The sequence below is a fragment of the Patagioenas fasciata genome, chromosome 1 (genome assembly GCF_037038585.1).
Source record: "Patagioenas fasciata isolate bPatFas1 chromosome 1, bPatFas1.hap1, whole genome shotgun sequence".
NCBI classification, from domain to species: Eukaryota; Metazoa; Chordata; class Aves; order Columbiformes; family Columbidae; genus Patagioenas; species Patagioenas fasciata.
In genome coordinates this window covers 99,633,533-99,658,192 of record NC_092520.1, presented here as the reverse complement: position 1 = coordinate 99,658,192, position 24,660 = coordinate 99,633,533, and the positions used below count along the sequence as shown (strand labels likewise).

Sequence of the window (24,660 nt, the reverse complement as noted above, 5' to 3'; positions counted from 1 at the left end):
TTTACTGCACTTTCTCTGGCATGATTGAACTGCTTTTAAGACATTTCTGCTGAAGTGCTTTTTTGATTGTTTGTTGTGTGGGGTTTTTTGTTTTGTTTTTGTGTGTGGTTGGTTGTTTGTTGGTGGTTGGTTTTTTTGTGGTTTTTTTTTGTTTGTTTGTTGGTTTGTTTTTTTTTTTTAATAGTGTTGAAGCCTTACCAGTATTCTTTCCTGTGCATAGCTGGTCGTAATTTTTTTGTACCTGACTATTACTGATTTTGTTTGAAACCTCTTAAATCTAGGCCTTCCTTCCCAATTAGTTCTGTATTTTGCCTATATATCTAGTGTCTGCTTTAATTTCCAAACAAAACTGTAACAATGTCACAGCACTTAGCTCATCATATGCTGGAAGATACAATTCCTAACACCTCCCTCTCAGTGGGAGAATGGCAGTGGATGAAAATACTATTTCAGTGTTGCTGGTGTTCTGGGAATACATTCACCATCTTCCCTTCTCACTTAGTATGAAGAATAGTGTTACTGAATATATTACTCTTTATCCTTTATGCTTTAAAAATAATGTTTGAAGATGGTTTCTTTGCATGGACATTATTTTTAATTGGAAGTGTAGCTATATATAGTTGGTAGTGGTATCGTTTGATCATCTTAGTTCTATATGCTGTTCCAAATGTGAATGTTTTCTTGTGTGACTAGCCAAAGATCTGCAGAACACACATTTTAGATACGTTCGTACTGTTCTTGAAGTCTACACCTTAAAAGCTCTTAGCATGAAATAGTATTATGTTTGTAACTTTGGGCTTCAGAACTGAAAGGGAAATATTATGTCATTTAGAAAATTATGTATCTCTTCTCAGTAGGGAGAAGGCAGGTCCTCACGGCTTTTTCTGATTTTGTTTATTTACTTGATTAGCAATTACTGCTTTTTTGAGAAGAACATGTCAGTTACAAATACAGCTCATATGATATTTGCCTGATGGCTTCTCAATTCTTTTTCTTCTTTGACAGGCCAAAAAATTGAAGAAGAGAGTAGAATAGCAGTCCTAATGGACATCTTTATGCCCTTATGTCAAGGAAATAAGATAAATAGCAGTTGAAAACTCCCGAACAACTAGGCTGCCTTGGAAGTGGATGGTCTCTGGTGTTCTGTCCTGTGGCCAGTTTTGTAATGTGTTCAGATACTTGATTCAGCATGTTACAGTCTAATCTCACTGGGCAGCTAATTGGTGTGGAGGGCATCTTTGTTGCTACTTACTTTTTTTCTAGATGTAAAAGACTGTAATTCACAAGTTTCTTATCAGTTCTGCAACCAAAATTATATGCTTCTGTTAAAAAAACACAGTCCTGAGATATATTCTTGCTGTAGTAATGTTTGCCAATGTACGCAAAGTTTTCTGTATGTCCTTTTTTTTTCTAGGTAAATGACCTGACACTTGGCTATGTTAGTGCACATTTTATTTTACCAAGCTTATCAGATGATCCAGATTACTCTGTGACATGTTCTAATTGTTTATCACCCCATTATTTTGTGTCCCATGCACAAAATTTATTAGTAATTTTATAGTTTTGTTTATGTTATTGTTAATATTGAGTAGTATGGGATTGAGAATTGATATGTGAAGGGTTTGACTAGGAATGGTGTCCCTGTTTGTTAAAATCATGTTAATCTGGTGTAGATAAGTGGAGATTTTTTTTAATCTGTTTTGTTTGCTGTAAATTTAGTCAGACAAGCATGTAAAAATGTGGTATGGAAATTCAGGTAGTCTCTGACATCTTTCACAGTTATGGTAAAGGAAAATATTAAATTGATTTAATTTATTAAATTGTAGGAAGTTGCATTAGTGGCTGAGTTTCACTAAATGGGTTTATGCCCAGAGATGGTAGTTAGAATTCTACTCTCCATTAGTCCTATTCCTCCCCACTTCCTTTCTGTGCTATTTTGGACTATATCCTGTTTTTCAGGTTCTAGTAGAAGTTACATCTGTACATTTCTCTGGATTCTTGGTCATATTGTATTCAGTGCAGCTTATCTGGGTTTTCTGACTTGAAAATATTTAGTATAAGTTTTTATTTAAATACATAACATTATAAATATTGGAAACAGAGTTTTTTGTTGTGACATTGATGCATCTTTTGTGTTTAGATTCAGAGCAGAAATACCACTTACTATCAGGGTGGGAGGGTCTGAGATGTTTATATAAATATAAATTAATGATTTATATGGTGTTTGATAGGATGTTGGAAATGTATTAATTATGAATGATAGTAACAGGTGTGTCCTAGGAAACAGATATTCGTTAAAAAATAAGGATAAGCAAATAGAATAAATTGCATTAAATGAATTGCATAAAAAAAATTGGATACATCATTCTCTTGTGTTAGTATATTGCAATATGTTTATCAAAAACTAAATTTTGTCCTCAAGCGGAAGCAAAATGCGGTTTCATTTTCTACAACATTAGTTACTCCTTGTAGCAAAGAGGCAGAACAGTCAAGTTTAATATGAAGTAACATTGAAAGTTAATTATCCCTTTTTTAAATGAAGATTTTTTTTTTTTTTTTAGTAAGTCTAATAGTGTAACATCTTGCAACTAGTAGCATTTGGAAAGCACTTTAAGGAACAAACAGGGTTCTTGAAGTTTTCTGGAGTGAACTTTGTTATGTAGCTTGGAGAGGTGCAACTATTACATCCATTTTAGAACTGGATGAACAGCTTGAAATATTTGATATGGCGAATGACCAAACTACAGATTTACTAACCAGAAATAAGGAACCAAGAGCATTTAATCAGTCTTTGGTGCAAGCTTCAGACATACTGTTTTCTTGAAGCAGTGGTAAGTAGCCATGATAAAATAATAGTTATTCCATAGATGGTAGACTATCAACTGCGAAGGTGTGTATTCCTTTAAGTCTAGAATATGATCTAAATGTAAACATTAGACTATGATTTGTTCTCCCTCATAGTGTTCTACTGCTGCCTGTAAAGGACTGAGGTTGCAGTTGGACCCACAGTATCAACTCCATCCTAATTGGCTCCATGCTCATTTGGGTTGCAGAAGGGCAACTGCCTGCATAAATAAACTGTAGCATAATTGGAAAAAAATATAGCATTTTGTTGCTTAGCAGCATGAGATTGAATCTGACTCTGTCTGAAACAAATGAACATATTAGAGTTCTAAGTTCTGGGTTTCTTTATTTTTGAGGTTTTCCTGTTGTAGCTTGTTCTGTTAATACAAAGTGAAAGGAAGTCTTTCTCACTTGTTTGCATGTTCCTTTTGAGTTCAAGAAAAGGGCTGCATAGTAAGTGAAAGTCATAGTTCAAAACATTTAAGCATTTTTAAAAGATAGATGTTAGTATTTTCCAGATAGAAGTTACTAAGTTTGCTTTCCTTATGTTATGGTGAACACATATACTGGTGCTTTTTTAATAATTCACTTGGTTTCATGCTGTTCTTGGAAAGTCTAGTTTGTTTTACTGTTGTGACATAAATCCTCATCTCCCAACATAAAATCCCACATTATGTAGCTACTTACCAGTGCCTTGAACGTAGTATTTTCATCACTTGGAAATGTTCAAAACAAGAATTTAAAGAATAGAATTGCAGGGTCTGTAAATTTTATGTCCCTCCTCCTTCTGTCATTGAGATATACTGAATATTGTTGAGGATACAGTTTTGTGCCAGTTGAACCAGTGTAGCTCCCACTGAAAGCTCCGGAGTGATCATGCCGGGTGAGAGACCCAGTCTTGCTCTGCACTCTGTCCGTGTCAGCAGCCTGGAACAGATGCGTTCAGAAAAGCTTGGCAGCAAGGCCTCAGCTCACTGGGGGGGACGTGGTTAATCGTCTTAACATTGGCTGGTTTTGTATGTAAGGCATTGACTGCTCGCTTGGTGCTGTGTCTTTGGCATTCTTCTCTATGTGCTGTCATACCAGCAAAATACTTTCCCTTCAGAACAGGAAGTGAAATGGACTTTTCTGTTTCGTAGCCAAAACTAAGTGTATGATCCTGAGACCTGACCTCTTGTTACATTATCTGGGAAAAAGCATCATGTACCTTAGGTAACCAGTGGTACACCATCTGTTAAATGTATCAGAAATGCTGGCGAGTGGCAGTCTTTTAGAGAAAGACACTTTTTGCTGCTGTCCAGTTCCACTTTGGAACCTAACCTTCATTGATAATTGCCTTGAAGTAAGACAGTTGAGTGGTGTAAAATATTTCCTTTTTTTTTTTTTTTTTTAAATGAAGTCTTTTGGAAAGTTATTCCATGTGGAAGCAAGAAGTTATTACATTTTGAAAATGTCTGTTTTGTTGCCTTGACATGCAGGGCCAAATACCGTGTTCTCAGCCTTAACCTGAATACAGTCTGCTTTGGTTAGAATTTCCTGGCCTCCAAGCTTGACATGTCAATAAGAATTTTATATCAAAACTGAAAAACTTTTGATGGAAGGGGTATCAGCTTTTAACCAGAGAAGCCTGGGGAGAGACATCACTTCTAATCACCTGAGAAGAGAGTATGAGAACCATAAGCTTAGGATACCTGAAACAGTTAAGTGTAGTCAGATTCTGCTCTCTATCAGTATTTCTCAAGTCAGGTTACATGAGAAACCAGTACCATTGTCTAGTTTTCTGTTTGGAATTTTTTTTTTCAGAAGATGAAATAATCTATGTGGCTTTGCTCTAACAGAGCTATATTTTAAGAAAATGCTCTTTGTATCATTAAGCCTCCTGTGTCTAGTTGCTTTTTTTGTTGTGGTGGTGATGATGATTTTTTTAATAGTGATGGGATAAATACTGAATTCGCTATCCCTATTCTTGAATTATGTCCCATATGTGAGTGTTTTATTTCTTTTAACACAGGATTTAAATACGGCATTTTCATTTCTTAGTGGTGATCGAACTTTGTTTCCCCCATATCTCATCCATATTAAGGCTTCATTCTTTGAATGTCCTCAGAAATTTAAATTTCCAGCCAGACCTTTGCATGACATATTCTCTAATGCTCTGAAATGTGGGCAGAAGACAATAGGATCAGACTGTCACACCTCTAAGTCAGTATCTCTAATACAGATAATATTTGTCACTCAGGAAGGAGGAAACATCATTGATTAAAACTAGTATTTGTGGCAGCATTCCTCTACAGTCTCTTCAGCATAGAATGCTGTGTAGCGGGCATTTGAAGATCTGAATGCATTTAGATAACTCCTTTGAGGTCATATGCATGGGGTTGAGAGTTGTGGTCCCTCTGCTTTGCTCTTGACCTGACAATAAGCAGCAATGCTTATTTCTTTTGGGATTCCACTTTCTATGCTTTTACTGCTTGCTTAGTGAATGTTAGGTGCAGAAGCAGTATGAAGTGAAGTTGCATACCATTAAGTAGATGTAGCTTAGCTATGCTTAGTCTCAACACTAAACTTTGAAGTTAAAATTCTGAAAGAGCTGAAGTATGTTTCAGGTCATCCCTCTTTTAATTTTTCATGTGGTATTGAGAGCAAATAGAATGGTACATTTGCATGAATGTTCCCAATGTTCCAGAAACCTATGCTGCCAAGTGTCTTTAATTTTAGATGTATGTGGAAAGATTAAAAAAAAGATTACTTGAAGTAACGTATTTTTTAATGAGAGTAGTTTTAGTTCATAGCAATTATAGTTACTGACAATCTGTCTTTTACTGTGTCACTTGGAAATTTACTGCTTTGAAAGAATGTGTTGAAGTCTAATGCATGAACACCGACTACTAGGAGAGGGAATCTAAGTTAATTGTCTTTGTAGTATAAACTATTTGAAATAACCTTTTCTGTGCTGCCTATCAGGTATTTTTTAAGCATTGAAAGTTAGACACTTCTTGCTCTACTGAATAGTAGCCTAGTGACAAGTCTTTCATTAATCATTGAATGCATTTCAATTTTAGTGCGCGTCAATGTTAATGAGAAAATTGCTGGGACCACCGGTTTTCTATTCTGATTATATAAACAATTTCTTCCTTCCTGAAAGATACAAGGAACAGAGAAAGATAAATGTGTGGGGGTGTGTATAGATTGTAACTACTGAATTAGGTCAGTGTTACAGTTTTGGGGGAGATGTTTCCAGATGAGAAGGTGTTTTGATTGAAATAAAGGAACAGGGTAGAAGGTTAGATTTCCAAGTCTAGAATTTTTAGACTAAAATCACATCATAACCCTTGTGATGAGTCGCTATTTATGAGGATTTTAAGAAGACAGTTCCCAGAATCCTATATGAAACAAATCTGTGATGCCTTATATTGCTGCAGTTAAGCTTTTTTTGCAGTATCACACTTATGGTGAAAAAGCATACGATCTGTGAGATCCCGTTCATGCAGGAACGTCATTCTATAAAAAATGCTGGACAAAAAATAATTATTTTTTCTTAGCATAGCTGGATGATTTTTTAGAAAGCTCTGTTTTTACATGTTGAGTAGACTGGTATCCTGGCATACACTGTTACCACACTGCGGAATAGATTTTGTGGCACATATCCTCATTTGTATATAACCAGAAGACTTGAAACAAAGGAAAAATAGGTCTGTGTCCCTATATAGGTCTTAGGTTATGTACATGTATAATGAATTGTATGTTGAGGTCTGCTACTGTCATCTGTCACCTTATATTTGCCTTTTTTTTTCCTGAGACTCTATAGTATAAATAGCTAATTTAGGAGAAAGACTGTATGTATTGGGATATTTCCATTACTTTTGAGGAGGTGACTTTGAGAAACTCAGATGAAAACTATTCTAGAAGTCAACTGTATTAGAAAATTATGATCCTGGATCATTATATGCTAAAATGCCATCATTTGTATTCATTGTTTCATGTTATCCTGTAAGAGAGTAATACGTACATACAAATACATTTGCTTCTGATCTAGCTTTTATCCAGGAACCTATGCCTGATTTTTTTTGTCCTGGCTTTTGAAAAGGTGCTTGATTTCTTTTCTTCCTCAAGCAAAATTAACCTCTTCTGCCACACAGGTGGGAGGTTGCTGGCTGTGGAAACTGAGGTGTGAGGCTCAGATGTGCAGCTGCACTGAACGCTGGAGCCTGGAAGCAGAGGCTTGTCGCAGAGGGCAGCACCTGCCCGGCCTCCTCTGGGCTGTCTGCTGGTGCTCTGGTGGGATGCTGCTTGCAGCAGCTGGTGGCTTCACAGAAGGGAGCATGCTGAGGCAAAAAGCCCTACAGTTGTCTTTTGCTAGTGTTACTAAAATGGCAAGAAGTTGGGGGAAGCAGAAACTGACTTTCACTTACAATTTAGTGGTGGATCAGGGTGACGTAAGGAGATGGGCATTCACTCAGTTGGCAATCAAAAGCCAATGTCAGTGGGACTCAGTCTGCATAGTCTCTGTTGTGGTTTAAACCAGGACAGCCTTGTAGATCACTTGATGAACAATGGAGTAGTTAGTTTGTCATTTAACATGTGCCTGTCTCCATCTTGACACTGTATCAAAACATCCATTCAAAGCTTTGGGTGATGGTGATAATTTTTTTTAGCATGGCTTACTGTATTGAGTCAAAAATAATCAAATATTGTAGAAATGAGAGGTATGTAAAAAATAATATAGTCTATTAGAATTCAGCTGAATACAAGCAGTTTGAATTTTTTCTGTTGGGCTGTCTCTTTACTCAAAACCAAGGTGTCACTGCATCAGTTTACATTTGTTTATAAAAAAAATCACATTAAATAGGTGTAAAGGCTATTTTTTGAGTGGAGCCAAAATGTGTTGGTGAGTTTTAACTGCAGAAAACTGAAATTGAGTAGTCTCAATTAAAGAAGTGATGGGTATTTGAAATTTAATGGGTAATCAGTTCCAGAGATATTAGAACAGTAGTGTGGTGTTCTCTGTGGGCATGCAGTTTGATGTTTTGTTTAAAACATAAATCAGTGACTGAAAACTGGACTGGTAAATTATTCCCTTCTAATACTGTTTAAAATGCATTAAATGGGTGATGATTGGTGCTTATGTAAGTATGTTTGTATACTCTGTAATTAGAAGGAAAATACCTGAATGAGGATATCATTGTAGTTCAGAATATGCAGATGCTACATGCAGCAGTTGGGCTATTTATTAGGGGTGGAGTGGTTTTAGTTAGCTGCAGCATAACTTGAAGTTACTTTTGTGTCTTTGAGAATATCACATGAAGGGAGAGAAGTGATGAACTCAATTTAGAATTTGGCCTTGTCTCATGCACATGGCCAAACCAAGTGAATTTCTCTGGAAGCTGTCAGATACACTTTTCTGTGAATGTAATTTAAGTAACATATATAGAGTACCGTGATTAGAGTGTTAAGCAAACAGTCACTAAATAAGATGAAGAAAAAGATGAGTTAGTCCTTTATGTAGATTTCTTGTATTTACTGGTGTCTACAAAATTCTGTAGATTTTTGTAACACAGGTTTTTACTCTGTGAATTTACAAGATTTTGAATAAGTTGATTATTTCAGAAGTAGTTTTCTTGTATCTCCTGATTAAATTATGTCGCTTGCCTTGAGCAGAAAGGAATTTACAAGAATTCTTTGACCAGATCCTTCAGCTAAGCATAGAGGCAAACTCTGAGGATAAATCCACAGTAGTGTCAGTCTAACAGGAGAGCTGCAGTTTTGTACTGGCTCCCTGGCTGGCATTAGGATGAGTCTTCTCTCTGGCGGTCCAGTGCACTAGTTAGGGTAATTAAAGAAACTGAAAATTAATTACAGTCTTTGAAAGTTTGTGGGGTTTTGCTGTTGTTTACTTTAGTACTCTGAATTGTTTCACTTCATGATAGTTCAGCCAAAAGCATTAGAATAAGAAGAATGTGAGTGAGACTGAAGCAGCTTGTGCTTCACCTAAGTTAATGTGGAACCACAGCTGCCAGTGGTCACTTGTTTATACAGTTTAAGCAAACCTAGAGCAGCAGTGTAGCTGAAAGGAGCTGTTTCACCATTTTCCTGCTGCTTTACTACCTCATTCCTGTTAGGGTGGTGATTAAGTGACTTGGGGCTGTTGAAAAGTACAATATGAGTTGGCAGAAGTTTGATACCTAGAAGGCTCAATCAGGTAGTGCAGAGAAAGTGACTGCATTGAACTGCAGTAGATTACAGTGTGTGTGTATGTGTATATATATGGCAGGAAGCTTAGTTTTGTTAAGATTTTCGACCTAGTGATCTTTCTAAACATCGACAGAAAACAAATACGCAAAGAGGAGGGCATTTTAACAGATGCGTTGATTACAGTTAATTTTTTTGTATTGCATTTAAAAAATAATTTTCTTCCTAAAGAAAATTCAAGTTGGTAATGCCTTTGTTCTGAACTTAGCAGGCTTAACTAATCCCTATGAATATGAATTCTGAAGGGTGGGGATGAATTACAATTGACTGTATTCAAATAATAATGTTTTATTTAGAAGTTAACATTATTTTAGTGACAGTATTCAAGAACTCCAAATTTGTTGGCGCTGTTAATATTGGAGACTGGGGAGGGGAGGAATAGCGTATTCAGGCTTGCAAATTTGAACAATTTAGGAAAGGATTTTAAAGTGTTTTGGAGAAAGATAACAGCATTGAAGATCAATTTGAGATGAGATTGCGTATTTGTAACTGGTTTATTATGACTAGTGTTACAGCAGGATTTTCAGTCTGACTTGTTAACTCAAAGATTTTGCTGATTGAATCAGGAACTTAGCACTGACAAATGAATGTTGCTGAGAGCTCATGTAATTCTTTCTACCACCCTACTTGGCTTTTGAGCTTTCTGAGTACTATTGTTGGTTTATGTAGTGCTTGGAAGTCTGAGCTGCTTTGAAAAATGACATTTCGTCTTCAGTGGTTACGCAGTGGTATAGAGTAGAATTGCTGGTATAATTTAATGCAACTTTTTATTTCTATATTTAAATGATGCACAGTGAAGCTGAAATGCATAGTGATTATTGAAGTGTTGGTATATCATGATTATAAAATCAACAGATAAATCTGAAGTCACAATTTTCTTCATATAATCCACTAAAATACTTGGTGGGGATGTGATGGGCTTTGTAGTGGACCTGAAAGGCCCCTGGACCCAGCCTTTCACAGGCACGTGGTGGAGGAAGGGAACACAGCTCAAATGCCCTGGGTAAATACTGATGTGCTAATAGAAGAAGATTGACTGCAAGGTCTCTATTAATCTTAGCTGAGGTAAACATCTCCAGCTCCCTCTCAGACATCTGCAGTTGGACAGTGTCAGGAGAAGAGTATGGGAAAAGATGACAAATTTGGCTGTTTATGCTCTTAACCAGGTCATTTCTACATAGACCTCGATCAGCACCCTTGAATTCAAATTGAAAACTTACTGTAGCAATTCAAGTACAATAGAGTCTGCTGCATTTTGGATGTGTGTCAGTTTCTCAGTGGTTATAGAGGTAATTATCAGTTTAAGTTTTCCTTAGAACATTAAAATCATCCTAAATACTTGGAATGTTACCTCCTGCTGATGTCTTCTCATGTTGTATTTTCCAGGTACAGATTACTTTTGTATGTATGCGTCAATATACCGTATTGTCTTTTTTTTTTTTTTCAGGTTATGCAATGGTCTCTGCAAGATGGCGTGTTCTTGAGTTGGAGCTTTTTAAAGCAAGCATATGCTGGTACTTCAACTTTACTAAGTGGACTATAATTTCTTCTCTCACAACAACTACCTAAGCAGACAAAATTGCAAAGATCTGCCCTGTGTCGAGTATGACAGCCACGACTCGTGGCTCTCCGGTAGGAGGGAATGATAGCCAGGGCCAGGCTCCTGATGGACAGTCCCAGCCTCCCCTCCAGCAGAATCAGGTATGATGTTAACCATCAAGTTGTCTAAAAATAAAGGGTTTAGTTTTTTAGAAAAAATGTTTCTGAATTATTTGAGTTTGTAGATGTCTAGTGAAGTTAGGTATTTTTGTGTGTGTGTCTGGAAGTACAAAAAGATTTTGAGGGATGAAGACAGTGCTGTTGGCAAACTAGATACTGTTAGGGAGCACTGCATTGCAAATATGGTCCTTTTTCAGGCAGTGGCATAGTTCTTTCAAGCATATTTATTTTGGATAAGAAGCCCTCATAGAATAGTATCAGAAGCTTCCTCGGAACCGTATTGGAGAGTTACCTGCCACAGATTGGTAAAACTATTCTCTGGGTCCAGTTTTATGCTGAGTTCTGTAAAAGCACTTATTAGATAAATGCTTACAAGTGGGTATCAGCTCTTTAAGATCAGCTTCATCGAGGTCTCTGTTCATTGTACTTGAATTTCTGAACAACTTAGTATGTTTCTGTTGAAGAGGTTATCCTGCTTTCAAAAGACAAGCGAAAACTTTCAAATACTATATCATAATGTGATGATTCTTTTTTGTTGGGGAAAAAATACCGGAAAAGATGCATTTCAACAGTGCAGGCAAACAATATGTTAAAGAATAACCACACTTTGTAATTTAATTAAGTATGAAGATGATAATACCGTGAGGTTTAATTGTTGTTACTTCCTGAGAATGAATTGTTTTTTGCAACCTCTGTGGTGAGCTGACCTTGACTGCCAGGTAAGGCCCCACTCTGTTGCTCACCTCCTCCACCTCAGTGGGATGGGGGAGAGAATCGCAAGGGACAAGTGAGAAAATGTATGGGTTAGGATAAAGACAGTTTAATAAATGAGTGGAAGGTGGAGAAACAAGTGATGCAAATGCCATCATGACTAGCTGATGGATGCCCAGGTAGTCCCCAGGCAACAGCTACTTTGGAAAAAACTTCCGCCCGAGTGTGACACTGTATGATATGGAGTATCTCTTGGGTCAGTTCGGATCAGCTGTTGGGGCTGTGTTGCCTCCCAGCCTCTTGTCCACCCTCAGCCTACTTACTGTTGGGGGACACAGTAGGAAACAAGAGGCCTTGAATCTGTGCAAACACTACTGAGCAACAGCCAAAACACCGGCATGTTATCAGTACTGTTTTGGTCACAAATCCGAAACCCAGCACCATACAGGGTGCTGAGAGGAAAATTATAACTCCATGCCAACCAGACACAGTACAATGTATGAAAAATGTTCTGGAGGGTTTGATCCTCCCATGTTGTCCTAAATTTTGCTGTCGTGATTTGAATCTTTACTGTCAATTCATACTATTTCTATATAAGAATAAGTGTTTATCTACAAAATGCATTGTATTTTGCATGGCCCATCAAAATGGACTCAACTGTTCATGTTCTTGGAGGTTGGTTAGTAGCCAGCTTTAGTAGCATGTTACTTTTTTTAGCAAACTTTCTAAAAAAGTGATTTCTTCTGTGCTGTTGCTGAAGTTTGTCTTTCTACATAAAATAGTCATATTTTCTGCAGAAGGCTGATGAAAACTAGAGCATCCATATAGTCTTTATTTTCACCTTCTGGGTAGGTGGTCTGCTTAGAAGTCTGTTACAAAACAACCCGCTTTCCTCACTGGAAAAGTAGCTTGATTTTTAAACTGTCAGGAAGCATATAGCACATTTCATTCTCTGTGTTTTTTTGTTCGGAGACACAAAATCAAATTATTTTCTTATATTTTATGGTGACAGGTACTTAGTTCAGGTGATTCTTTGAAACACAGTGTGAAGAAAAAATGCCAAAGTAAGTGGCACGTACGTGCAGACAATATTTAAAGCATTTTCCATACCAATTTTAGACTTCTTCACCTGATTCTTCCAATGAGAACTCCCCAGCTACTCCGCCTGATGAGCAGGGCCAAGGAGATGCTCCACCCCAGCTTGAAGATGAGGAGCCTGCATTTCCACACACAGACCTGGCAAAGTTGGATGACATGATCAACAGGTATTTTCACACATTTTTCAGAGGGTGTAGATTATTTGAGCAAATATCTTGAAAGTGGAATCAGGATTCTTCAATCTTTGATTCACTGGATTTCTTGAAATACTTTTTTTGTTTTTTTAAATTGCGTTAGAGTTGTGAAAAGAGACTCAAATCATAGTTGTTTGGTGTGTTGTGTTTTTTTTTTTTTTTAAGTGGAGTGCTCATCAGGGCCTATAGAAATGTGTATCCTTGCCCTATATTAAACATTACAAAAAAAGAAAGGATTCTTCATTTCTAAGAACCACAATTGAAATACAGTGGGGTTTGTTCTGTTTTTGAATATAGGCCTCGATGGGTTGTTCCTGTATTGCCAAAAGGGGAATTAGAGGTTCTTCTTGAAGCTGCTATTGACCTGAGTAAAAAAGGTAAGCTGAAAACACAATTAATGATTGGGCCGGTGTGTAAAGTCTTTTCTTGTTCTTTTGAATGCCTGGTGGAGGCTTAAAAATGCTTAATTATTTCTGTTAAAATGCTGGTCCTGAAGATTGTGTCAGAGTGGTTTGCAAAACCTTCATAGATCCGGAATTTTAGAAAGTCATCAATGTAGTTTGAAATTAGGTGCCTTATCATGAGTAGTGAAGTTGAATAAGCGCACAGCAATAAAAATCTTGTCAGTCCTGTTCTACCTGCTTTCTGTATTTGATATCAGACCTGGTGGATTTGATTGTTGTAACCGATACTAAAACTTAATTCTAGTTTTTTAAAAATAAGTTACTAATCTAGATTTCCAAATATCTTGCCGTAAATTTTGGTTAAAATTTGACATGTACATAGTTAGAGAATACTAGAAAAAAGTTAAAATTTTACACAGCATGACTTAATTCTACCGTATTGCTTCTCTGTCTGTCTTGCTTGGAATTAGGACGGTTCCGTATCAGGACTGTGTATGTGCTTGCTAAATTATGCTAGTCAGATTGACAAGTTTGTTATGTGTTCTGGAAAGCTCCTTATCCTAGAAAGTTGCTATGTCTCCTGTTCTGTTCAGTGTTTGTTGCCCTAGTACTTGAGTAATACCAGAAGTCAGATAAAAATACTTTTCAGGGTTGTCTTCACTTACGAGCTAGTTGTGTTTTAAATATAGTGAAATACAAGGTGCCTGTTCCTTACTTCTATAGAGTGTGATGAAGGTGACTGTTAATAAGAATTATTCTTAGGCAGTTTTAACAACAAAATGCTGCTTGTGGTCATGATTTACTGCGTTACCTTGATTGTTTTCTGGTTTTTTGTGTGGTTTTTGGTTTTTTTTTTTTTTTTTTTTGCTTTGGAGCACTCTCTGGAGAAATAAAAGTTATGGTGCACCCTTGTGATGCAAAACAGGATAATGACATGATGTTGCCAACGCTGATTTATCAGCTGTAGTTGCTCTTTGAATTGTCTTCTTTGCATGTAGCCATGTCTGGCAGGAATCCTAAGGTGAATGTAGAATTTTTCAAGTGATCACATTTGTTCAAGGGCAAAAGAAATGCCAACTTAAGGGAAGAAAATGCAGACATCTCTGTGTCTGGGCTGTTGGAATAGTGCAGTAGAAGGAAATTCTCTGCTTGTGATTTATGGGAATGGAGATGTATGTACTGCCAACTGTTAAGTCATCTTTAAAAAAAAAAAACAAACAAAAAAAAACAAAACAAAAAACCAAAACAAAACCAAAAAAACCACACACACACACGAAAAAAACCCAAAACAACAACAAACCAAAACCAAAAAAACCCCACAAACAAATTCCTACCAAAACCAAACTGCGAAACTCTCAATGCAATGAAGTAGTAAGAGCACTATGAGATTTTTGGCTACTCCGAACATCAGTGTACCTCTTCAAAGTGTCACACTTAGTTAGAAGTTTGCAAACAGTCTTCTTCTTCCTCTTGAAGTTGTGACAAAGAGTGGAAACCTGTTCATATGCTTTTTGCATTTCAGTTGTTATTATTCTGAAAAGGGCTTCTACGTTGCTATCGAATTATTCTTCGTCTTGCCCTCTACGTGAATTGCTGTGTGTATGTAGGGATTATTGGCTGAGTAGAAAACAAGGAAAGCTGTTAGAAGTAGTTTTTTGTTAACTTTGTTATCTTTACAGTTGCATCCAAGTTGTGTGGTTGGTTGGTTTTTTTTTTCCCCTTGCTACTTGAAATTACATGATGGCCAAGGTGCTTCTTTTTTAAAAAACTTCCAGTGCTCCAGGAATATGATAGGTGCTCACTTGGTGTAACTGACACTGTTTTGGTAGCTCAAAGCTTGATGGATGCTGTTTCAGAGCTGTGTGCGTATAGAGAAGTAATATAAGTGATTCTGTTGTGTATATTTCTTAACAGATAAGAAAATGTGTTCCATTATCTCAGTAAGATCTAAAATTGGACACCTTGCTACCTGTCTGTGGGCCTTTTTCTTAATGTGAAGAGTTCTGTTTCTGAAGGGAAGAACTGAAATGAGAAATTAACAAATAACCAGCATTTAAATTACATAAATTCTATATTGCAATCTGTTATTCATTTAGGTTGTGAAGCAACAAAACCTAAAAGCAGCCCACTATATTTTTTTTTATCAAGCACCATTTTCCAGTGGTTAGGATTCTTAAGTATCTTTTATTCTTAACATTGCCAGTGGCAATCACCATTGACATTCTGGAGTGACTTTATGGTAACTGCTTTGTTTGTGACCATGTCTATAAAATAAGAGTGATATTGGCATCCTCTTTAAATCTTTTCAAGAACTGACATTGGAAGGGACATAACAGAATTGAAAGTACTCATAAGAATTAAATGTTGTTATTACCACCTTCAAGTACAAGGAGCAAATTTTACAGAGTATTATGAATCCTGTCTAGACTGTTACTTGCATTGTTGCTGACAGATGCATTTGTTTATGGAAGATTTATCTTTATGTGTAGGCATCAATGTATTATTCTTTGTTAAGCAAGCCATAAGACTCTCAAATGATTGTCTGGAGTTACTTGCTAATAGAAGAAAACCTATTAGACAAATAGTTTTTAATAGCAAGACTGATATTTATCTTCACAATAATTCTGAAATACGAAGTGTTTTGAGAAATGAGATTGGCTCCAGAAATAAATGTCATAGTGAGTTGGATGCCATAAATTTAAAAATAAAAAAATAAAAACAAAACATGGTTTATTTGGGGTTTTTTATTGGCTGGAATATTCTCCACTCTTACTTGCAAAATCCCCCCAACAACTCTGCACTGCTTTGCCTTCATTGTGGATTTTATTGCTCCTAAAATTTTGGTAGCATGTTAAAAATTGAACTTAAACTTTCCAGTGTGACACACAAGCAAGATGCAAGACAACTTTTAGAATTTGTAGCTTATTTGAACTGAATTGAGATTTCACTACACAAGTTAAACTTTCAACCGTGATCTGAAATCTTTGGTTTTGATTAATTACAGGGGCTTAAAGAGTGGAAAAGAGTAGAGAGGCAGGCCTTAGAGCCTCAAAAAACCCCAACATGTGTACATGAGCACACGTGCATCCAACAGCTAGGCAGCCCAATGAAGAGAGTTGTTTCCAGCATGCTCTCTAAAGACCGTCTCTGTCTGGATGATCCAGATCCTGCATTTCTGTGGGACCACTCCTGAGTTCCTTGCTGAAGCTTTATCTTGTGTGTTTTCTTGAAATGGTTATTTTTAGCCATCTATCCAAAGCAAGGACAGCAGGCTTGTGCTGTTGTGTGGCAACATTTCTCAGCCAGGTGTCTGGGCTAGAACCAATTAAGTGAAATGAACTACAGCAGGGCCAGTGCAGTATCTTGGTGTAGATACAGTCTGTTGATGATTAAGAGTTATTAAGAGTTATTGAAAATCTACCAGAATCTGAGAGTGCCACGTGTAGCCACTCTGCCTATGGGCAAGTGTGGATTTCCCCAGAGCTTAGTAGCTCCAGATCACTGTCAGTTCTGCAGGGTCTGCACCAGCCCTTGCCAAGCTGCTGAAAGCTTTTTGTGCCTGGACCTCCAGAGGCTCCAGCTCTGGGGGGGGGCTTCCAGTTCTGAAGAAGAGGAGCATGGTGATTTTGCTTGTTGTTGTCATGATGCTCTGATCCTATACTACTGAATACTCTTCAGATGCGGAAGACTTTCTTCATATACAGTTGCATCTGGACTGACAAGTTTTGTGGATGCAGAATGTTTCTGCTCTTGCAACAGGGTTAATACACTCTCAGTGGTTTATCTGGCAAATTGACCACTTTTAAGCACAGCTACAGAGATAAAATGTCCCTCTGTTCTTCCTCCAACCCCATAATTGCAGCTCCCCTATACTTTGTGTCTCACTTTTTCCTTTCATGTTCAATTTTTTCTTACTGCATAATCCGTTTCCCTAACTTTTCACTAAATACTTAGCTCAGGGCTGCATGCACTCCCCTTATCTCTTCTAGTCGTCTTTATCCTTCTCAGCCCTCAGAATCTGGATAACATGCAGAGAAATGGCTGTTTGTGGTCTTGCCTAAGAGTTAGTGATACCCAATCTGATTCAAGCCATAGACACCAGTGTCTAGTATAACTGCCCTTTCTCTTCTCACTGGCTTTTAATTGTTCTTGCTTCTTCTCCCAGCTTGTTGTCTTCTAGGACTCCTCTACCCTGATTTTGATGTCTTTGTACACAGTTAGCCTTGGTTCCTTCTGTGTCACCTGTTGTGTCAGCAGTATGCAACATTGTGGGAGAAGGTAGAAGGTGATTGTATATCCAGGAGTCATCTAAGTATCTTCTGAGGTTCTACATCTTCCCTCTCTTTCCAAGTTCAGTGAAATACAGAAAGGACAGTGTATTTTGAAACATACTCTGTTTGGGTATTTGTGAACTTGGTTTGAAATGTCTTGCTGACTGAAGCTGGCCAACCGTTGTGGGGGCAGATGGTCCAAGAAGTACTTGAAAGCTTGAGACAGATTTCAGTGCAGTATTACTGGTGCTCTGAGGAGAATTAAAATCTCTTGAGTGCCTGCTTTAAATTTGTATTCAAGAATTAAGTTCATTGTTACATTTGGGTTCAGAAAGGAACATTCCTTCAGGTGAAGCTGATGACATTGGATGTATTCCCTGTCCTCTGTTTTGCATAGGGTGAAGTTGTAGTCTTTACCTCCTTGAGGACTTAATTTAACGAAGTCTTTTGTTTACTGCAAATGCCTAAGTTTTAGGCAGTGTCCATCTCTCTTCTTCTGTCTTGTCATTGCTGTGGCTTGTGGCCTTTTGTTGCTGGTCTTAGCACTTACTATATAGTGTAGGGATGTCAGCTAATCCAGACTGAAAGATATGTAGGAAGATAATGTGGAGGTTTTTATACTTGGCCACTTAATGTATATCATGTGACTCTGGTAGTGATAAAAAGAGTGAACACTGGAGTAGTTTTCAAGGAGGTGACAGGGGATCTCCAAAGATTCCTGCTTTACTTGAATTGCTTGGGAGTTGCATCCACCATAGTAGTATCAGCTAGCAAGCCCTGTTACCAGGAGTCTGGAAAGCCTTTGTAGCGTGTACCAACAAGCAGGGCAGGTGCTCTCTGACAGCTTTTGAAAGGAACCTGTGTTGTACAGTTGGTTTTGACCATGAGGAACTTTAATTTGATAACCCGAACCAATCTTTCCCAAACCAATGGAAGTTACTGTCTGAACATCTCATTAAGGAGGTTGCAGGGGGAGGGGGGTGGCAATAATTTCTGTGAATCTGGATGGCGTGGACTTGTTGAATGCTCAAATTCCCTGTTTGAAAATTAAACTTGTTCTGTAAAGAAACTGTGCAGGCAGGTCACAGTTTTCTTTTTATAATGTGTCCAATGGCTTTCATTACTTCCAGTGTGTGCATTAACACGTTCAGTGGGGGGTTTTTGTTGTTGACTTTTAGCCCTATTTAGATTTTTTTTTAACCGAAATTTTGAAGGGGAAATACAGATTTGTTGAAATACTGGGTTATAAATAACTCCAGAGTTTTAAAATAGCTAAAAGAAAAGTATGCAGCACTATTCTTTAAATTTGATGTATGGTGACTGCAAAGGTTTAAAGCAGTGTTGGGGTCTAGATGTGTTGGGCTCTGGCAGCAGAACTACAAGAAACTGTGTGAGTCAGGGTCAGAGACAGAAGGATTCATATTTATTTTTGCAGGTTAATTGCCTGGGAGGTTGAGCAGGTCTCACCCTTTCCTCCTGTTCACTCACTGAGTTTTACTTGTAGCAACTAAATAAGAGAGAACATAAATGCATCTATACCAGAAGAATGGAAGATAAGGACTGTACTTACTGTTCTTTTTGCTGCTGTATCTTCAAGTGTTGCATGCGTGGAAAAAAAAGCCCCTATCATATTAAAAAAAAAAATTAAAAACTGTCTATAGGAGTGCAGTTTTTGAGGTGACTTTACTAGAACATTAATCTGTTGGGTTTTTGTCCATTCAAGCTTACATAAGTTTGTTTTCATCCAAGGCTTCTTTTTTAAAGTTTTTCAGAAACTTTGAATACCCCACCTTTCAAGTACGTATCACTATGTTCTATTTTTAAAAGTTAATGTAACAACTAATGAAATTGCATATCTAATAGTTTGTGTTTTTTTCTTTTCTATTTTAAATAGGCCTTGATGTCAAAAGTGAAGCATGCCAGCGATTTTTTCGAGATGGGTTAACAATATCTTTCACAAAAATCCTTACAGATGAGGCAGTGAGCGGCTGGAAGTTTGAGATTCATGTGAGTTTTAAAGTTGTGTTTCTGAAAAGCATAGCAATTTAAATGAGGAAGGGCACTGCTTTCGTGAGTGTGAGGGGACTGAAGAAACTGAATCTCATTTTGAAACATCTCAACAGAGAACTGGGAGAACTCTTGTATACATGGCTCTAGATGGGGGAAATTCAGCCTTCTATTATTATTTCATCTTATTGCCTCTGGTTTTTTTTTGGAAGTAAAACATGAGAGGTAATATGGAGAGGAAGTGAATTTTGTTCAGTAGTGCAGCTCTTGTTAGGCTGTCTTTGGCTGGATGTCTATAGAGACTTGCTTATTCTTATGTGTGAAGTAGGATGTGAAAACTTGCTTTCTTAGTAAAAGCTTTTAGCAACCTGCTAAGTTCTGAATGTTTGTAGCAGCTATTTGAATATAAAAACTACTTGTTGGACAGCTAGTCACATGCCAAATGAGAAACTGGAGATCTTTATAAACAAATTAAAATCTGTGAGAGAAATGGCTGAAAGAATGAAAAGTTAATAGTTCAGTGGTGATTCATGAATGTCTCAAATATATGTGTCTTTTTCCTAAATTTAATCTTTAGGTGAAAGCAGTTTAAATTTTGTTTAAAGCCTCTATTGGCAGAAGTACAAATTAAAATGGAGCATTGTAAAACTCTAACGCAACTCTGCATGTTAGGTAAAAATGGTTTAGAGTTTATAGTCCATATTCATCCTATAGTCACCTGCCATATTTTTGACTGTATTTTTTTGTTGTTTGGTTTGGTTTGGTTTGGTTTGGTTTTTTTTTCCTTTATAGAGATGTATTATTAACAACACTCATCGACTAGTGGAACTGTGTGTGGCCAAGCTGTCCCAAGATTGGTTTCCCCTTCTTGAACTTCTTGCCATGGCCTTAAATCCTCACTGCAAATTCCATCTGTACAATGGTACTCGTCCCTCAGAAACAGTTCCCGCAGGAGTCCAGCTCGCCGAAGATGAACTTTATGCCCGTCCTCCTGACCCACGATCACCAAAGGTATGAGAGCATTTTCAGACCTGTGTTTTTAATTTTATGCCGTGGTGCTTAAATACACAAGAGCCATAGAGAGGTGTTCTACAGGGGAGGGCAAAAAAAAAAAAAAAAACAACTTCGCTCTCTGTATCACTAAGATGTTCTGCTGCTTTTGACTTGTGCGTTAAATCATCATCAGTTACATTCCCCTGTAACTCTTTCAGTCTTTAATCCACAGTCAAACTGTACCATGTTTCTGTGGTAAGCTGGCACAGCTCTGTTGGAATGCCATTCCTGCGGTGTTAATTGGCATGCTTGTATTTACCACTTAATGGATTTACCTTCTCACTCAACATGATTTTGCAGGTGACATATTTTGAGAATATGTGATACAGTAGGAATTTTCTCTCAATTTTCTTATAGTTCCCAATGATGGGAGAAATGTTTTTAATTGGACATGAGTTGCTAGTTTCAGTGTGATTTTTGGGGTTCGTTGTTTGGTTTGTTTTTTGAGAGCTTTGGTGAGGAGTTTATTGGTGGTGGTAGGTGTTGGTTGTTTTGTTTTTGTTGTTGTTCGTGGTGTTTGTTTTTTTTTAAACTGGCAGTGCAGATTAGTAATCTGTTCTGGTTCTTGGGTCTGTTTTAAAATTGTGTTCCGAGTGGCATTGGTACAACTTCAGGAGCTGAGTTACTTTTTGTTGCTTTCTTCCTCTTTTTAATTTCTTTTTTTTGTAGAACTACTAGCTATTGATACATAAGAACAAAAGATAACTCTGTGTCCTTGGACTTCCTTGCATTGCTTGCTGTGTTTAAAAGAATGTTATTTTGCATTCTTACTTCTTTGATATGCAGCATTGTCACATCTGGGACCAAAAATAAATGCCAGAATCTTCATGCTTTCTGTAGTAACTTAGCAGCCAAAGATAGGCCTAAAGTGTAGTCATTTTTATTCCTATAAGTTTGATTAAATTATCTGAATAACAAATAACGTGTGTTCTTTGACATGATAGCGGGAAATATAGTGCCTATTTGTAAGGATTTTCTTAAACCTGAATATTTAAAATATATAGGTATGTTCACTGTCAATTCTTTTACCTTTTAAGAGTTTATTGTGTAGAGGCTTTTTAAAAGCAAGTTGTGTTACTAACAGGTACTTGAAAGTATTTCTAGATGATAATATGTAAATGCTGTTAAATAACTGTTTATTATATTGCAGGGTTGGCTAGTAGATCTTATCAACAAGTTTGGCACATTAAATGGATTTCAGATCTTGCATGATCGCTTCATGAGTGGATCAGCATTGAATGTTCAGATAATTGCAGCTCTCATCAAGTAAGTTTTTTAAAAATAATAATTACATATTTTGAAAAGTTTGACTAAGTAAATTATTATACTAATATATTATTAATATAATTAATAGCTTAGTCTTTTCTTAAAGTGCTTCCCCTTGCTTCATCTCTTAACTAGTTTTGTTTACTTTCAACATTTCATATGCTTGTAAATAGACTTGAGTTTCTTGAATGAATTGCTCCTTACTATCTTGATATTACACAACTACTGATTATGGCACTTTGATCGCTTTTTGTTTCTTTTTAGGCCATTTGGACAATGTTACGAATTTCTAACATTACATACAGTGAAGAAATATTTCCTTCCAATTATAGAAATGGTTCCACAATTTTTAGAAAATTTAACAGATGATGAACTGAAAAAAGAAGCAAAGAATGAAGCCAAAAATGATGCTTTGTCAATGATAATCAAATCTCTAAAGAACTTAGCTTCAAGAGTTCCAGGACAAGAAGAAACTGTAAAAAACTTAGAAATATTTAGGTTAAAAATGATACTTAGGTAAGATGCTACTCCTAATATGATATGCTACTTCTGACTTTTTTCCCACGCTTCTTACATTTAATTTCTATTACAGGTTGTTACAAATTTCTTCTTTCAATGGTAAAATGAATGCACTGAATGAAGTTAACAAAGTAATATCCAGTGTGTCATATTATACTCACCGGCATGGTAATCCTGAAGAGGAAGAGTGGCTTACAGCTGAAAGAATGGCAGTAAGTTCTCATCTTCACCAAAATTCGTTGAATAGATGTTCTTCCTCCTTATAGCCACTTCCAAAATGAAAGTAATATACTATGGATGGTGTACACACTGCTCATTTTTGTATTTAGTGTTGTAAGCGGTGTCACATCATGTTAATAAGTCATTTTACTCATAGTCTTCTGTGAAAAATTGCTGTATTTGTTTCAAAGCTGTTGTTGAGAATTATTTTCAGTGCTGCTAAGAAGGGATCCTTAAATAGCATGTTTTCTATATAGTATTTTATAAAACAAAACCCCCAAAATAGTGAAAACAACACACCAACAAAAAAAACTCAAACAAAACCAACCAAAAATACCCCGAACTTATATAGAATAGGTGTGATTCATTTGAAACTTTATTGCCACTGTACCTAAAAATTAAATGTTCGTTTAAATAAGAATCCAGTCTGGGTTTTGTGCTTCAATTTTTTTTCTCATTAAAGCTCTGACTACTCTGCTTTTCACATTCCAGAAGCTGGATTTATTTGGTACAGGAAGTTCTAGATATCACATTTTCATTCTATTTAATATTTACATACTTTGACTACTGTTTCACGCTTGAATGCATATGTAGGGTACTATTAAAATGAGCGTTTTTAAAGTTAAGGGAGGGACAATTTTTCTCTTCATCTTTCTGAAATTTAGTTGTGTTATGTGATTTTCGCACTGTTTTGGTCCATCTTTGTGACTGGCTATCTGTTGAGAGCTTTATAATCTGTAACAGAACTGAAAAAAAATGACTAGAGTTTGATGTTTTAAAGCAATAGGACGAAATGGATATTTCATGAGACTAACTTGAATATTTTAAGTCTATAATCAAGAACATTGTTGGAAGGTGTGATGCTGTGTACATTTGTTTTCTCTTTCAGTGCTCAAAGCACATGCTGCTTTGTTTCAGTCAGAACAAAACTTACATGACCCTACTCTGGCTGTGTCAGTGACACCACTGAAAAAATTGCATCTACTTAAACATGGCTTGAATATTTTGCTCTAATTCAATTAGAAGCATTTAAAAAAAAACCTATAAGTGGCAGTACTTAAGTAATGTAACCTGTTTATATGTCACTCCTTGCTTGAGCCCTTTTTATGTGATATGCTGTAGACATACCAGTAAAGATGGAAGTGTTTTAAACAATTGTGAATTGGAATAGAAAGGATTTGTTCCTTGAGTAGAAGAGTTCACTGTTCTTCCTATTGGCTTTTTATGCTTGAAGTTGTTTGAACATTTTTATGCTTTGTGTTCTTTATTTCAGCATGCCTGAGAAGATACTTCCCCTTAAGATATGACAGTGACTAGCATATAGGTTTATTTAAAATGCTGAGGGTTTTTTTTAAGGAAAATAAAGACTATAAAGTTAGAGATAAATACTTTCCTCTTGTGCTGCATATTTCTTACTTCTCCCAGTTAGAATATTGTATATAAAGTCATTAATCTGTAACAGGTTGAAATTTTTCTTTTTAGCTTAAATATCAGTAGCAGCTCTTTAATAATTTGAGATGGCAATACTTTCTTTTTATATTCAGGAATGGATCCAGCAGAATAATATCTTATCAATTGTGTTGAGAGATAGTCTTCATCAACCTCAATATGTAGAGAAGTTAGAGAAAATTCTTCGTTTTGTCATCAAAGAGAAAGCGCTCACTTTGCAGGATCTTGACAACATTTGGGCTGCACAGGTAAAGAATTCAACTTCTTGTCTGCTACTGTGCAGGAGGGATCTTATTCTATGTCATGTATTGTGAAGATGACAGCTAGTTCTTCTTATGCTTGGTGTCAGACAAAACTGAAGAGAAAGTTTAAATCAAATTACGTTCTATTTTGGGGTCCTGGATCTCAAAATAGTCTTCTCAAATGTCTTTAGTAGAAAGGGTCTACTACACATGCGTGTAAAGTCTAAAGGAACAGCTCAGAACATGGTGCAAAGATTATCCTTTTTAAGTATTAAGAAACCCTCAACATTGAGCAAAGTCTAGATTGTGAAAGAATATGGTACATTATGGTTTAATATTTTAAAATGCATTAAGAATACGTATTGCTAATTTCCAAGTTCACCACTGTTGTACAAATTTTTCCTGGACAGGCACT

The 24,660-nt window shown here is 36.6% G+C and overlaps 1 protein-coding gene across 2 annotated transcripts in view; it reads left to right on the top strand.

Moving 5' to 3' along the window:
• Positions 1–24,660, top strand: part of USP9X (ubiquitin specific peptidase 9 X-linked) — a 103,590-nt gene that overhangs the window by 14,565 nt on the left and 64,365 nt on the right. For both annotated transcript variants that reach the window (XM_065860178.2, XM_065860169.2), the window contains exons 2-10: positions 10,541–10,794; positions 12,643–12,788; positions 13,113–13,192; positions 19,385–19,497; positions 20,290–20,508; positions 21,701–21,816; positions 22,081–22,332; positions 22,409–22,547; positions 24,099–24,251. In XM_065860178.2, the coding sequence (XP_065716250.1) occupies positions 10,699–10,794; positions 12,643–12,788; positions 13,113–13,192; positions 19,385–19,497; positions 20,290–20,508; positions 21,701–21,816; positions 22,081–22,332; positions 22,409–22,547; positions 24,099–24,251 (1,314 nt within the window). In that variant the 5' untranslated portion in view covers positions 10,541–10,698. The remainder of the gene's footprint in view (positions 1–10,540; positions 10,795–12,642; positions 12,789–13,112; positions 13,193–19,384; positions 19,498–20,289; positions 20,509–21,700; positions 21,817–22,080; positions 22,333–22,408; positions 22,548–24,098; positions 24,252–24,660) is intronic.